The sequence below is a fragment of the Crassostrea angulata genome, chromosome 8 (assembly GCF_025612915.1).
Source record: "Crassostrea angulata isolate pt1a10 chromosome 8, ASM2561291v2, whole genome shotgun sequence".
Lineage (NCBI taxonomy): Eukaryota > Metazoa > Mollusca > Bivalvia > Ostreida > Ostreidae > Magallana > Magallana angulata.
In genome coordinates this window covers 42,558,483-42,574,559 of record NC_069118.1, presented here as the reverse complement: position 1 = coordinate 42,574,559, position 16,077 = coordinate 42,558,483, and the positions used below count along the sequence as shown (strand labels likewise).

The 16,077-nt window shown below is 33.0% G+C and overlaps 2 protein-coding genes across 2 annotated transcripts; both read right to left on the bottom strand.

Annotated features, from left to right (window-relative positions):
* Window positions 1–1,855: 1,855 nt before the first annotated feature.
* On the bottom strand, window positions 1,856–2,895 carry LOC128158647 (putative nuclease HARBI1). The gene is made up of 3 exons (XM_052821579.1): window positions 2,570–2,895; window positions 2,224–2,454; window positions 1,856–2,015 (listed from the first exon to the last, which is right to left on the bottom strand). Exons 1-3 carry the CDS (start codon window positions 2,848–2,850, stop codon window positions 1,856–1,858), a joined length of 672 nt encoding a protein of 223 aa, XP_052677539.1. The 5' UTR covers window positions 2,851–2,895.
* Window positions 2,896–11,660: 8,765 nt separating this feature from the next.
* On the bottom strand, window positions 11,661–14,896 carry LOC128158640 (uncharacterized). The gene is made up of 2 exons (XM_052821572.1): window positions 14,764–14,896; window positions 11,661–14,169 (listed from the first exon to the last, which is right to left on the bottom strand). The coding sequence occupies exon 2, from the start codon at window positions 14,167–14,169 to the stop codon at window positions 12,451–12,453; it is 1,719 nt and encodes a 572-aa protein (XP_052677532.1). The 5' UTR covers window positions 14,764–14,896; the 3' UTR covers window positions 11,661–12,450.
* Window positions 14,897–16,077: the final 1,181 nt, after the last annotated feature.

The following is a 16,077-nucleotide window of genomic DNA, read 5'->3' as shown; positions in this document are numbered from 1 at the left end:
GACATGCTTTCATGTTTTTTTATTCCTCTATAATGTACTTCTTGTTTTGACCAAATCTAGTTAGGCATTCATCAGACAATTTATTTTATAAAGACTTCTTCCATGAAACAACAAAATAAAGCACAAATCTATGATTAACATTTTAATTTTCTTAAGTTTATTTGGCACATTTTCCCTATGAAATAAAGGCATGTTTAAAAAAGACAAAGTCTTTACTTTACTGAGGTACAAATTGTCCAATGCATGGCATCAAATGATAAGCCATGTGAAATGTATTCCATTAGTTAAGAGAATATTTTTACTAAAGAAAATAGAGGATTTATATATTAAAACTTATAAGAACTTTAATACACAGCAATGTCACTTTACAGGTGCATTGGTAACGTACTTAAGCCACGTGCAGTAATCCTGTCTGGTCAGCACTGTCAGTAAATTTCAAAGTAATTTGCGAAGTTAGAGTGTTTATACAAGCTACTCATGGGGGAATAGCACATAAAATAGGTGTGCAACTCAATTGACAAGGGTGCCCTTTCTATTATATTAAGCGGGTGCACTTTTATGTTATTTATATAGAATTATTAAGAAATGGTGTTGTGTTTTGAAAAACTATCATATTAACTAAACTATAATATCAAACGGGTATTATATTAAACAGGGACCACTGTATCTCCTATTTTTTGTATATTGAAGAAATAAACAACAATGTTACAAAATTCACTGGGAAATGAACTTTGTTGGTCACGTGATCAAATCCTGTAAAACCCGAAGGGTTTCTCAGTAGATTTGATCACGTTCCCATTCATAAAGTTCATTTCTAAGTGAACTTTGTAACATTGTTTTTATTATTGATACTTATATTTACATTTGAGTGGAATATTTAAATGTATAGACAAAATTGTAAAATTAATATTTATTGTAAATCATCATGAGTTATTCCCCTTGAAATCTCTAAAATTTGTTTAATGCATCACGTACGATCATTTATTTATCAGTATTAAGTTTTAATGTGGATAAGAGCATTTTGTCAGATTCATATTGATGTTATCATTTTGCTGCAATACTTCTCTCATATTTTCTCCTTATATAAACTCATGGAAAATTCTTATGTTCATCATTTACATACATGTATGTTATTTTTTAATACTGGCTATTCCAAGGGGAAAAATCTATTTAGTTTTAGCTTACATTTTCTTAATAAAATATTTAACACTTCTACTTGATTAGGTCTTATGACTTAATTTTCAAGCACCTGTATACTTGAACACTGTGAGAATTATCTAATTTAATAGATTAATTCCATATATGAACATCAAGGAAAAAACAGGCTTTAAGACTCATTATTCATTTAATACCATTAATGTTACTACATGTTCAGTGTATGCAGTCTAAGGTATTCTTATTAGCTCACTTGTTCATAGATATTCTAATTACAGACATTTTTGTGATATTGTTAATATCTGGCAGCAAGAGCACTTATATACTTACTGCTTTAAAAATGTTATTGTTGAAATATTGTTTCAAAAAATGACATTGTTGAAAAACCAAAATTGTTTCTAAAAATGTTATTGTTGACAAACCAAAATTGTTTTTAAAAATGTTATTGTTGACAAACTGAACAATAGTATAAGTTTTCACTGTTCTTTACATTTGTCATTTTTTTCTATTCAGATAACAAATAGAAATTGATAAAAGAGTTCTAAGTTCTTTTCAAATACATGTACTTTAAAATCACAATGTATATGCAGGGATGTACATTATTTATCTTGCCATCTGATAGTCTCATTTTGACAAATGATATTTAAAAGCGTTGCACAATTCTTTGTCTCAAGGCAAATCCATCATTGTCATTTCCATTTTATAGATCGTGGTTGTGGTACACTGGCACAGCATTGTTCCCTGCTTGCAGGGGCACCCTCTCACTAATGGCCTTGTTGTGAAGACTAAAGCAGCATTCAATGAATTTGATGCACTTCTCTGTCTTGAATTGCAGGCTACCACCTGTTTTGTGAAGGCATCTGTATGAAAAAATAATGCTTTTGTAAATATGAAACTGGAGATGTAGTAAAGTGTATGGTTCTTCAGTTTCTCTCATGATGCTGCCCTAATCCATTTTTTTAAACAAATTATCTGACAAATGTGGTGTTACAGATATTATCCGTTACAGGTTAGATTTTATATTTGGAGCTCTGTGCACAAGATTTGTATAATAGTTATGGAAGATACCTAAATCTGCTCTTGAGAACGCCAAAAGCTCTCTCAACAGTATTCCTCGTCGAGCAATGGGAGGAGTTGTACCGCTGCTCCTGCTGGTTGGATGGCTGGGCAAATGGTGTCAGCAACCATTTCTTCAGTGGATAGCCAGAATCACCCAGGAACCATCCATTCACTCCTCTCATGATTTGTGGCAAGAAGGAATAAGCCAGAATGAAAGAATCATGGGCGGATCCTGGCCATCTTACCACAATGTTGGTAAAATTAAATAAGATAAAACAGTATACCATATATATCAACTTCTTTCTTCATTGGGAACAATAAATCAGTAAGCTTGTGAAAAGTTGTAAACATGTACCTGAGATTAGCTACTGCAACAGCCTGTATGTTAATGGCATGGAATCCTTTCCGGCAAATGAAAGTAGGTTCCTCATCACCTGCCATGCCTTGGATGGGGACAAGTGTGCCATCTATGGCTCCAACGACATTTGGAAATCCCTGTATGTTGAAGAACTCGTCCTTCACTTTCTTTAGCTCTTGCTGGGATGTTGGGAATCTGATATTGTCGAGACAGAGACAAAGTGCAGAGCACACAATATGAATGATCCTTGAGGCAGAGGATAAGGAAATACCATGCATGTCTGCGACCTCAGAAACATAATCTCCCTTTGCTAGAAATCGCAAAGTAACCAAGGCCTGCAAGAAATTATTTCTTTCAGTACAACTTGTTTTTACTTGACTTTAATTATATCGATTATTCTCAATCTTAACTGTGTTGGAACTTATTGAACACTTGATTTACAAAATTACTACATCACTTTATTTTATAATCAGGTATTAATGGTTGTTATTTAACCATGATCAACTTGAATGAATTATTAACTTTTTAGCTTTTATGATTGAAATTTGTCTGTTGTCATTGTCATTGTTGTTATAAAATTTTCACAATTTCATCTGCTTATGCAGAGCTTCCAGGCCACTTTAAAAAAAATTGGCACAAAATTGATCCTTGGGTAAAGGGGATTCAAGTTTGTTTTAATGAAGGACCATGCCTCCTCCAGGGGGAGATAATTATGCAATAGTGACAAATTAATGGCATCATTTAAAATTCCTCTGAAGAAGAACCTAAATGGGCTGAGAAAGATAAAACTCATGCAAATCTTCAAAAATCTTCTCACAACAATGCAATGTATGATCTGAGATGCATATGAAAGCATTCTCAGATAATATAGATTCAAGTTTGTAGAAATTGTGACCCCCTAGGGTAACCATTTAAGCTTTTCAATGCATGTACTAAATTGATTTTTGCTTTTTCACAGCCGTAATGCTCAGGTGAGTGATGTGGCCCCTAGGCCTCCTCTTTTCAATGTCACAGAGATGAAATTTGACGATCCAATCGTAAAGACCATTCATGTTGAATTAATTTATAAAATGGTACCTATCCTTTGTTGATAGTAATTTTTACCTCTTCTGTGACATCTATATTATTTTTAATTAATTAATGACCCTAATTAACAATTACAAACTATGTAAACAGATATACACTTGTGAAATATTCTTAATATATTGATAAGATTATATTATAAGGTTCGAAGTGTCTATAAAAGCGAAGGGTCTGCTGATAGGGCGAATCGTCTCGGTGCGAATCGCCAATAGCGGCGAAACGCACCATTACAAAAATACATTGTAGCAGTACGAAATGATTGACTACCGTTAGCTCTCCTCTTTCAAGAGTTAAGAAATTTATAAATAATTCAAGAACTTACTTGTACCAATGCAGGGATGGAATGGGATCTAGAGGCGGGATGTTGTACTCTATCTTTGATTAAGTCAGTTAATCCAGTTATTGTTCGACTTGGAAAACGGTACTCGCTATCAACTCGATGTCCGTAAAATTGTCAATAGGGTTTCCTCTGTCCCGGAAAACTCTCTCTCTTCGCAAAGCTCTCTCGTTCTCAAACAACAACAAAAACGCAGCCATGTTTGTTTATTTATTTCTATCTTACGACAAATGTTTTACACTTACGAAAAATATTTTAGACTTAAGAGAGGGTAGAGGCTGTCGTAAGGTTACAATGGATTTCACACTTAAGAATATCGTAAGAATCTTTGTGAAACCCGACAAAATCGTACGTTTTCTCTTACTATAGAAATAAATCGTAAGAATTTTTGTGAAAAGGGCTACAGATACGTAAGATTTAGATGAGTGTCAGATAGGATATTATCAAGAGAATACAGGCATGGATATTTTGTTCAATCAGCGAGTGTTATAACGTAAGCAGATCGATATTTATATAGCTTGACCAGCCTTTCCTCTGTTAGTGTGTACAAAAAAATAGGCAAAAGTGTAACACTAACCCGGATAATATGATAGATGACTTTGGTAAATATCAACGGTATGTGACCTAAACTACTTGAAAAGTGCTGGTAGAATCCTGTGCTTCGTTGTTTTGGTTGAAAAATACGTAGTATTTACAATGAAATTATAGAAGTTGAGAGGGTTTCCGATAAATATTTACAATATTTATTTTATCCGACTAACAAAAGGATTCTAGCAGTAATACCAATGAGCATTAACAAATTGCCGATCGAATTATTGATTTACACTTTTTGATTTTTTGTCAAGGTAAAAAAGTGATCTATTTTTAACTGTCACGTGATACATGGCATGGCAGCCTCAAAGATCGGGTCGATTCCGAAGTAGATGAATAATATATTGGTGAACACATTCAATTATAGTCTGTCCCTAGTTATTGCTTCCATCAATATTTGATGATTTTTAATAAAAAAATATACATACCTGTGAAAGAAATGCAATTGAAATCGATGAAAGGGAATATTTCCAAGATATCTTCATTGAACAATTATCCCTTTTCACTCATAAAATTTCACAATAACGAAAACAATTTTCTTACGGAGATTTGTAATGGGAAATGTTTACATCTTTTCTCCATTCGGAATACACTCGGAATACATCGCGCAATTTTTTAACATTATCATCTGGGCTTATTAATGGCTGATGCAATGCAAAATCTCCGAAGACTTTCAATTTTTGGATGTGTATTGAAACCTAAAGCGGTAGAAGGGCGTTTCAAAACAGATAATCTGGACATTTTTCATATTAGTGGATGAACGTAGTTTGAGCACAAAGATACTTACTATTATTGAAATATCAAGCAAACGTGGTGGAAGCAAACACTCGGGACAGAGTATTAATGTTCCGCACTGTTTTCATAAAAATAAACAGTTTTTAAAGTGATCATAATTTTGACGGTCATTAAACTCGGAGTTGCCTTAACCTACCCGCGTAAGTTCTTTCAAAAAGCTCGCTGTCGCACAACCCACCACCGTCACATAACCGCAACTGCGATAAAACAATTTCGCACGGAACACCGTCGCGTTTGTTTGACAGCGCACAGCGAGTTACAAGAAGTTTAAAAGCGCGAGCGCTTGCTATGCGAAGTTCTGTCGACACAAATGTGTGTTGGCAAAGATATATTAGCGATTTGGCGTTTTGGTTTCTGGATTTTAATTCTAATTGCATTATTTCATAAAATAAAGAGAAAATACAATTTAAAATATTTAAATTTATGTTATATATTAATTTTTTTTGGACCTTTTGGATATGTAATGAAAATGGATACATCAATTTCAAGCACTATAAATTAAATGAAAATAGATTTCATCCCAGAGTAGGTCCATTTTTTTTATAACCGATATAATTATTAATATTTGATAAATTTATAGCTTTTTACTCCCATGATCGTAAAATATATGTTTGGCATCTGAAGAATATTTCAAAATATATTTAATAGGTTTTTGGGATTTTCCCCAAGATAGTTTACAACAAAAATGTTCTACCCAAATACATTTCTGCGAAACATACGCCTATCATGCGAATGGAAACCCCTGTTATGGTAAACAATAAGTGAAATATAAAAATGATTTTAATAAATTATTCATGTTGAAAAAGAGGCATGTTTTGTTTATTAAAATCACAAGGAAAGGATGACAGATATGTAAACGTGCCAAAAAATTAAACATTGCTGCGCTACATAACAGGATGAGCTTTGAAAATTAATTTACCAGAAAAAGCCCACATGGAAATTCCAATATTCTGAAGGCTTCTTTTTTGTCAATAGTCGCATTGATTCTTACTATATTACCTTAGGAGTTCAATCTAACTGAATTTTTTGTATATTTTACAGTATTTAGCTACAAGTATCAAGCAGAATCTAGTGCCTCCCAATACATAAATTTTATGATTTGTGTGATAGGGGCTTTTTTAAGCAACGATGTTCATTTTTAAAACTGAAGTTATTTTTTTGTGCATCACCATCATGATTAACCACAAAAAATCAATCAATTGAAAATTAAATCATTCACTTGTTTTAAATTTTTCCTGAATTTTGATTAAAAAAAACGGTAACCTTAACCAAGCTTTACATTGCTGACTAAAAGTACTAATCTGATTTATCCTTTTTTTATATTTGTCCTTGTATTACTTTTGTTACAAGAGCCTTGCTAAGGGGGCCAGCTAGAAATGGGTACATGTACGAAACAAACAGTGTTTTGCATACAAAGCATGAGATTATTTGTTTTGAAACATCGGTGCTCAGTATCATGAAAACTTTTGACTACAAATTAATTTTTAGAGATATATAATCGGAGGCATAGTCAAAGTTTTGGTCAAATTCTATTTCTCTGTTTTTTTAGTATCTTTAATGCTTAAGAAATGCATTTTTAAGACAAAATGAAATTTGAGAGTCAGTCGTAGAGTTATAAGCAAGATACAGGGCTCACAACCCTTTGTCATGTAAACAATGTTTTTTCATGAACTATTTGCCTTTTTGTTAAAAACGTAAATAAAGATAATTCGCAGCAAAGTTTTTAAAGTTCACCGGGATATGTCATTGGTTGGTACGTGATTAAATCTTCTGAGAAGCCTTTTGGCCTTCACAGGATTCGATCACTTGACAACCACGTTTATATCCTGTTGAACTTTTCAACATCCTTGGTATCTCTTAAAGGAATAAATTGTCGTTAAAAGATGTTCATTTAACTGAAAATTTGAGTGTCTGTCAACATGACGGATTTTTTTGAAACGTAAAATAAGTATTAATTCTAAAAATAAATCTCAACTTTAAAAAAAACCCAGAAATACATATAAAACATCTAAAATCAGCAAAACTTTATTTATAAAGATAATTTGAAAATGAAAGTCACATCTTGCCCTAAGTCATGCATTAACACAGTAAGGAAAAATTTCATTACATCTAAATATTTATCTCCATTTCAAAAACAATTATACATTAAATGATATTGAAACTCATTCTGATGTAGTTCTAGAATTTATGATGAACGATATCATTATTCATATTTAATGTAATTCTAAACGGTTTTTACTACCATGACAGGGCTTGCAAAATTGTAAAATGTTACATGTAGTATGTTATTTGGGAATTTTTTTCTAATTTCATGTTGACGTAATTTTTCCCACTAAATGGTTCACAAGAGAAAATGTTTTATTTCAACGAATGCAACATACATTTATCTTTACCGATTGGTAAAATTAATTCAGGTTTTCAATGCCAAATAAAATGTTAGCCAAGGCGTAAAGCTTTAACACACATTTTAAATTTTTAACTATTTACAATTCATACGATACAAATTGCTTATATTAAATTGCAACAAAAAAGAGCATTGTTGCTCAACATAAAAATAATATTATCGTGAAAATTTATGCATACAAAAATATTTCTTTCTATTAAAAATTCCAAAGCAACGGCTATTTTTTCTAGTATCAAATGTCAATTCCATTTTATATCTAATTTTTGTTAAGAATTCAGACGTTTCTAAAATGTTCTGTGAACATATTTGAAAGTATTCTGTTTCATTTAATAATTACACTCAAGGAGTCTGACATGTTGAACTACACTTTCAGTATATTTCAAAATATTATGTTTCATTTTTAAAAGTTAAACGTAGGGGTTTTTTCTGTTTCACATTGCGTAAAACTAAGCACTACACTATCAAGTTTTCATACATTAACTCCTTAATATTGGTTCATATTAATAATTAAAAACCTATAACTTGGCCCGACGGACACACAAATGATCGACCGACGAAAAAAGAGGTCGATAGTGGAACTGCAAACCGTCGCAAACCTTTTAACTCTTTGCGACAAATAATGCACTTCGCCTTAGTTGTTCCAACAGAAACAAAGGGACTTATGCTTGTAGATGTAGGATTTTTTACGAGGCGTTCGAACACTATAATTGTTCACTGTACATTACTGTACATTTAACTTAACTCTTTTCCGTACTAACAGCTGTATTCGTCGTATAAGGGGACGTAGCTGATGCCTGGATGGCTAGGGAATGGAAAACTCAATCTGACCCACCCCTTTTTTAATCTATAAACCTTCTTCCTGCGTGTTAGGCATAAAATGTCACCAATGCACGCGTTTTTTGCAAAGAACGAACTGCATCTACTTTGCAATACCCCCCCCCCCCACAACTCTCTTACAATTTTACCATTTGCTATAAATGTTTTAGAAAGGCACACAGTTTTTGTTCGTTACGTTAAAACAACACACAAATATATTATTTATCAGATGAAAAATGAAAACATTTTTTTAATTCGTGTTGTTTATTAAATACAGTCATGTAGTTGTGTTGTAATGTTACGGTGATGTGTACAAAAACAAGTCATAAGGTATCAAATTCATCTCTGAGTCATCTTTTCTGAAGCATTCAATATATACTCAGTATGCTTTTAATCATGATCACCTATATAATCGCGTGTACGGATTTTTTCGTTTTCCCAATTGCGACAAAAAATAAACGGCGGATTTGACCGGTCAGCAGTAGATGCTCTTTCCTCCATAACGCCTGATCTTACTTCCAATTTTAAGGTTCGTGTTTGCCCCTGCCCCTGTTTTGCACCTTTCCTTGATATTTTGAACACTATTCGTTATCACCATATGTCATTTATTGCACTAATAAAATCAATAATTTCGATTTTTAGAAAAAAATACATGGATTCTTGGTATGGAATTTTTAACTCCTTTTTTTCGAGCTGTGATAATGTCATATTGTTCATTTTATGGTCAGATTCTTTATACAAAATACTTTCGCTTATTTAGTATCATTGATTTCCCTCCATAATGAAAATGAAACGTATATCCCCTTGAGAACATTTTGTGCTGTCCTTCCTCTTGGCAGATGCACATGCATAGAAACTTTCTTAAATATTTCTACTCCTATTGTTTTTAATTTTTGTGGAAACTCATGTTAATCCACATGTATATTAATCTGTTCTAATTTATTTCTATTCCCATTGTTTTGATTTTATTGCTTAAATAAATGTTTCATCGATATTCATTCAAACGATTGTGCATTCCTTTCACTGAGGAAAATACCTTGTATTATACCTTTAAACATCCTCCATTTTCATTCTCCAGTTTCATCCCACTGGAACTCATGAAAAAATATAACAAATGACCTTAAAATTGTATGATATGTTCTGTACTTTCACAGTCGTAAGAGATAACCTGAAGGCATGGTTATACATGTAATAAAAAGTCTTCTGTTTCTGTATTTTTCCTATTGATTATTATTTCTATAATCAATTTGAAAAACGCAGTTGATGTTTCCAAGTACTTTCGGCGATGTTTTCCAGCATTTAAAAAAAAACGACAGCAAAACATCACATAAGAGAGAGAGAGAGAGAGAGAGAGAGAGAGAGAGAGAGAGAGAGAGAGAGAGAGAGAGAGAGAGAGAGAGCTATTAAATAAATATACAACATAAGCATGTTTCAATGTACATCACAATTCTAAACATGCATTATAGAAGGAAAACAGTTTTTAATTTTAAACTAGAAGAAAATTGTATTTTTTTTGAGAAAGTAATTTGTAATTGTTTTCATCGCAAGGTTATACAATGTTAACGGTTTTTTAGGAAATGCAATTATATATTTTTACAGCCAAAAGTTGGTTTATTTCTTTACTATGAGTTTAGAAATTCAAGAAAGGATGAAATGGGGCTTTGCATGCAGTCGTTCTCTAATTGATCATCTTAGCTTTATTCTGCGTTTTATTCTGCAACATGTTGTAGAAATTGCATGTTTCAACAAATAGAAATATCAAATCAAAATTGAAAATATTTCGGAATAATGCATACTTCATACACATAGTTACGTTCTTGCCAGGTACAGTCATGTTTTGTTATGGATTTGATCATGAAAACATTGAAAACAAGATTTATATTTAATCAAAGAAAATCATAAAAATAGAAACAAACCTAAATTTTTTTTTTTATTTTTTTTTTTTTGGGGGGGGGGGGTATTTATGTGTTCCTATACAAAATGGCAAGTAATGCGCCCGTAACGATTAATTATCTAAAGTTCAAAGGCATAATAGGTATTTACGATACATGTAATTCTCCAGAACTTATATAGGAGCCGAACAATATTGCACGAACAGACCAGCAGACTACGTATTTTTTAAGGATTCTTATCCAAAATTTTAAAAGCAATTTTACAAATACAAAAACAAACTATACATTGTGCAATTCACAGATGCTTGAGGACAGGACCACCCCCACCCCCACCGCGTTCAATCCCCAAACCAAAGTATCTTGACCCGGGGACTTTACTTAATTTTTTCATTAAATTATCCGTTTTTAAAAAAAAAACACATACAGATTATGATTTTAAAAAGTAGATGAATATACTCATCTACTTTTGCACATTGGTAGTATGTATGTAGCGTAAACAAACTTTGTCAAAATATAGCACGGCGAACGTTTTGTAGGGAACATTTAGCCTCTGGCTTATTCACTGTATACCAACATCTGACTACTTTGTAGGCATAGTACATGCACTACACAACACTAATATATAGATATGAAATAACATGCACTTTTATCGTGTTTTGTTTACATTTATTATTTACACCATCTTTAAGAAAAATGCAGAGATTTAATGTATATTTTTTTTTATTTTAATTTTTAATCATTTATACCATTCCATTTCTCATGCATTATTCATAGTCTGAAATACTTTGAATCAAAATAAGAAAGTAAATTCGAATAAATTTACTGTATTTAAAATATGTAACGTTATTAATATAGCAATACTTATAAGTAGTCTATATTTGCTGTATAATTATATAAGAATCAAACTGAAACTGTCAACCAGTTTAAGGAAGATTAATTTTTGTTTGGTGCGTCAAGAATAACTTGAGCTCGCTACAGTACTGTAACATCCTTTTAAAAAAGCCGGGTATGTTAAGTTGTGTAATGTTGAAAAGCGTATTTGAGCATGTTAAAAATAACAACAGTCAGCGACCATGCACATGTACATACATGTACTATATAAAGTGTGGATAGATGGCTCTGAACATTCAGTCATAAATTGAGTCATATGCGATTTTTTTCATTGAGTTTTAGTGATTGTGACGTAATATTTTGATTTCGATGTTCGTAGTAGTTGTGCAACATATCAGGTCCGTCGTCCCTGATTTAATGAAAAGACTGTACTTTCGGCAGCTTCGTTTTAGGAGTTTCCTCCCTTTGTTCTATTAAATGCTGTTCTTTTACCTTTTTTAATTTCTGTGTACCGTTTGCGTGTTAATGAAAAAACGTTTTAGGTTTTTTTCTTCTTTTTAATAAAAAAAAATTTCTTAAGATGAAAATACCAGGCAGAAATAGCTTCCTTAATTTTAAAATCTACATTGTCTGTGAATCAAACGAATCTTTTTTGTCAATGCATTTTACATGTACATGTAGTAAGATGTCAAATATGTACATCTTATTCAAATTCATCAATTGATGAAAAACTGAAAATTAAATATTGTTCTGTAGTATTTTTACATTGTACGGTTTTGATATCATTGTATTTCGTAAAACATTTGCATTACTTCAATCATTGCTAGATGAAATTTAATATATGTATTCCTTTTGATAACTATTTTCAAGATTCAATCAAAAATTGAAATTAAGTATCTAATGGCTAAAATAGGAAATATAATACATGCATTTTTATTTGTCAATTGTTTAGCAATTAATATGATTCATTATATTTAACTTTATAAACATGCACAGGGTGAAAAACGCTAACATGTACTAACGTACACTAATACTGTATGTACCAGTAATTGTACACTATCACAGTGTTGTTGTTACATTGTCTCACAGCATACACACAGTACCGAATTGATGTATGGATATATAATGTTCACTGTAGATACTTGTACACTCTCACAGTGTTTGCAACATCTCCCACCCAGAGATTGTTCTCATCGTCCACACACACACTACAGGGAATATGTACCCCTTGTTGTGATGTGAGTAGTAGAGACAAGAACTGACCGTCCTGATCCAGGAGATGAACTGTTTTACTGATAACATCACACACCAGGATGTGACCGAGTACATCAGTACATATTCCAAAGGGATTAAACCCTGACCCCTGACCTGTGTAGGAGAACCTGTGTTGTCCGGATTTATCCACCACCACTACAGCATGTTTGTTATAGTCTGATACACAGACATCACCATTGATGTTTTCTGTGATGTAGTCTGGACGACTATACAGTTCCTGTCCTTTGTTGTCTCTCTGTATGTTCTGTATTTCTGTCCCTGTCTTGTTGTACCTGGTGACTTTAACCTCTTCATACTTCCTCATCCCCACCAGCATGTTCCCATTGATGTGGGAGGAGTGTAAACTGAATGGTGTCCAGTCTCCTGTTTTAATGAATTCAGTGATTGAATTATCTGGTGTTATCCTATTGATGACTTTGTGGTATTTTTCTGTATAGATCAGACCCCCGCCCTGTGTGACTGTGTGGTAGCCTTCAGATTCACCACTGGTTCGTATCATCTGTAGCTTATTCCCCTGTAGATCTGTTTGGAAAAGGTTACCTATATAATCACTGACCCAGAGTCTGCCTGATTTACCCAGTGATATATGATATACACGACTAACACCTGGTACTTTGAACTCCCTGACCTTGGTGACAGCAGAAGACAGAGACAGTGTTTGTTTCACGTCAGATTTCTCTCTGTCTTGTTTCCCTGTAAGTTTCAATTCTGTAGAGGCAGTCTCCATGGGTTTTATTTTTCTGTTCTCTGGTTTAGTGTTAGGAACAGTTATTCTACCAAGCAGTTTGGCAATATCTTCCTTGCTGTATTGACCAGCAGTAAATACGGGTGGGACTGGTTTGAATGTTTCTGGTATGGGTTGTATCATTAGGTTTTCTGATTTGAGAGCAAATGTTAAATTGTCAATATCCGAGGAAGATAGGTAGCCATAAAATTTTTTGATCAATTCATTGAGATAGTTAATGTAGTCATGCATTTTTTTATTTTGACCGCTTAAAGTTTCTAATAATGACTGTTCTATTTTGTCGACTTGTTCCATTTTTTCTGATGTGACTGTGTCTACCAGCTTTTTCACAGACTCAGCTTCAGCCTTCATAGATGTTCTTATATCTTTCATGATCTTTTTAATTTCTGTGACATTTCCAACAATTTCCTTTTTCAAATCTTGAGAAGTAGGCTCAAAATAGCTTCGAATTTTGGTAATTTCTACATGACAAAGCGAACATTTTTCAGCAAAGACAATTTCTAGGTCGGTAAACACATGGCCGCGGTGTTCTTCTGTGGCTGTGCATTTAGAACAAATGGGAATCTGGCATTGCTCACAGAGAAGATCTATGTCTTTTGATGGGTGGATCTTGCATTTCTCTACAGGAAGTTGACGTTTGCGTTGTTTATAAGGGACCACTTCATGGTTCTTTGTTTTCTTATTCTTCTGATGTTCATCTCTGCATTGTTCACACAATGGTTGGTGACAGTCATTGCAGTAAAACTGGCAGTTCTTCTCACAGTCTTCAGTGCCACACACCAAATAATGCTGGGCGTCGGGTGGTTCTAGGGATTTAGATATTTCCATCTGAAATAAGAAAATTTGAATAGAGGTTTATCAAATTTAGTAAGGTTATAATTAGCTTTCATTTACAAATCATCTTTTACTTATAAATACAATGAAACAGTGTAGATACTCAACATAGGTATAAGGTTTAGGCATCGTAACCGGGGGGGGGGGGGGGGTTAACCCCCCCCCCCTTTATTATTTGCAAATTTATACATAACCATATTCAAAGATCAGTATAGCCCCCCCCCCCAACACACACACACATTCAATTTGCTTTCGACGCTATACGAATATTTGTAAACAAACATTTTGGCCGATTAGGCTTTGTTTACACCAGTAACGGTACAGTTATAGAATGACACATTTCTTTACAGATGCCAAAGGATCGGAATAAATTAATTGGAAAACTTCACAGTGTCTCGAAATATAGTCACTACTTTCGGTTCAATAATAAGGACAAGCATTTAACTGTTTAATATATATTATTATCCATTGTTGACTTATCCATCTTGATTATGAATATGAATTATATGTCAAATGCTGTACCGTCATGAGATATAAAAGATATTTAAAATTTTAGACAAAACTATTCTTATTACATATGTAACTTACCACTTGAGTCCTGAATCAAGGTAACGCCCTGAGATCAGAGCGACTTGTGTAATTTACTTCCTGTTTATAGAGCCAAAATTAGATTTAAATCTCCTGGTGTTCTACTAGATGTTCAAAGCACGTATACAAAGACGTATACTGTGTAACTGATAATAAGAACAATCTGTTAACATTTATATTACCTATGAACTTAGGATCAGTCTATGATTTACGACGATTATAATGTTACAGTATGGGTTTTTAGTAAAACCATTGCTCAAGTACTCAAGGTAAAATGAAAGTAGAAAAGCAGAAAAAGGCCAGTGCGAAAAGATCATTTATAACGCCTGCGAAGTTTAAACACTGTCAGAATGCATTTATGTAAATTAAATTGATGAATGAGCTTTTCCTCGCCCAGGTCGGGGTTTGAACTCCATCCTTGCAGAATCAATCTCCTCGCAGTGAGCGGCCATAGCTATGGGCAGCGGAAAGGGCAAAAAATACATTTTTACAAACTCAACGATAAACTAATTTCAGCAATCTAAAATAATATTATCAATGACCATAAATGCAAAACAAACAGTCTTCTTTGCAAAATAAATGTACATAAAAATCAACCAAAGGTATTTAAATACAAATCAAACACAAAAAGTAAAACCAACAGACATAAATGTAAAACGAACATACATCAACATGAAACAAGCGGACGCACAAATAAACGCCAGGTGGCGTTTTTTGGAAAGCAATATACGTCATCGATTATTGGAATCCGGGATGGTTCGCACCTATTTTGTTTTGCCCTGAGATGTTTCGCACCTGCCTCGGGGCGAACCATCTCACTGTGTTTAGATATTTTTCTCGTATTATCATTCCTCTGAAATAAATTATTACCTATACAAGAATTGAAATATGTTTTTTAAAAAAACTATTGAAACAGTGCTTGTCTTTATTCATGCACGGCCAAGAAAGCGTTCTTGCTTGATTAGGATTTTTATTTACTAATTTTATTAAGCCATGTCGTTTTATATGGTTCAGAACAAGAGGTGTGAACCGTGTTGTAATAACATTTATAGCCTGTCTTTCACTTGAGAATTACCTGTATTTTTATAATGAAAAATTTGGGAATGTTAATTACAAATGTAAAATATCATATTGTTAGCATAGCTCTGTTTTGGGGATCATTTAATTACATAAATTATCAGCTTAAACTTTACATTACCCACCCCCCCCCCCTCCCCTGTATCCATTTTTTATGGAATTATATCCATTCAAACTCGTTAAATATTTTATTTTTATCCGACTTTTTTTTATTCTATAAATTGCTTATTTACCGGA

Excerpts from the sequence above, each read along its gene's own strand:
- LOC128158647 (XM_052821579.1), bottom strand. The coding sequence starts at position 2,850 with ATGCATGGTATTTCCTTATCCTCTGCCTCAAGGATCATTCATATTGTG. Across the intron at positions 2,455-2,569 it reads GTTGCAGTAGCTAATCTCAG|ATGGCCAGGATCCGCCCATG; the intron begins GTACATGTTTAC and ends CATTGTGGTAAG. Across the intron at positions 2,016-2,223 it reads GTTCTCAAGAGCAGATTTAG|ATGCCTTCACAAAACAGGTG; the intron begins GTATCTTCCATA and ends TTTTTCATACAG.
- LOC128158640 (XM_052821572.1), bottom strand. The coding sequence starts at position 14,169 with ATGGAAATATCTAAATCCCTAGAACCACCCGACGCCCAGCATTATTTG.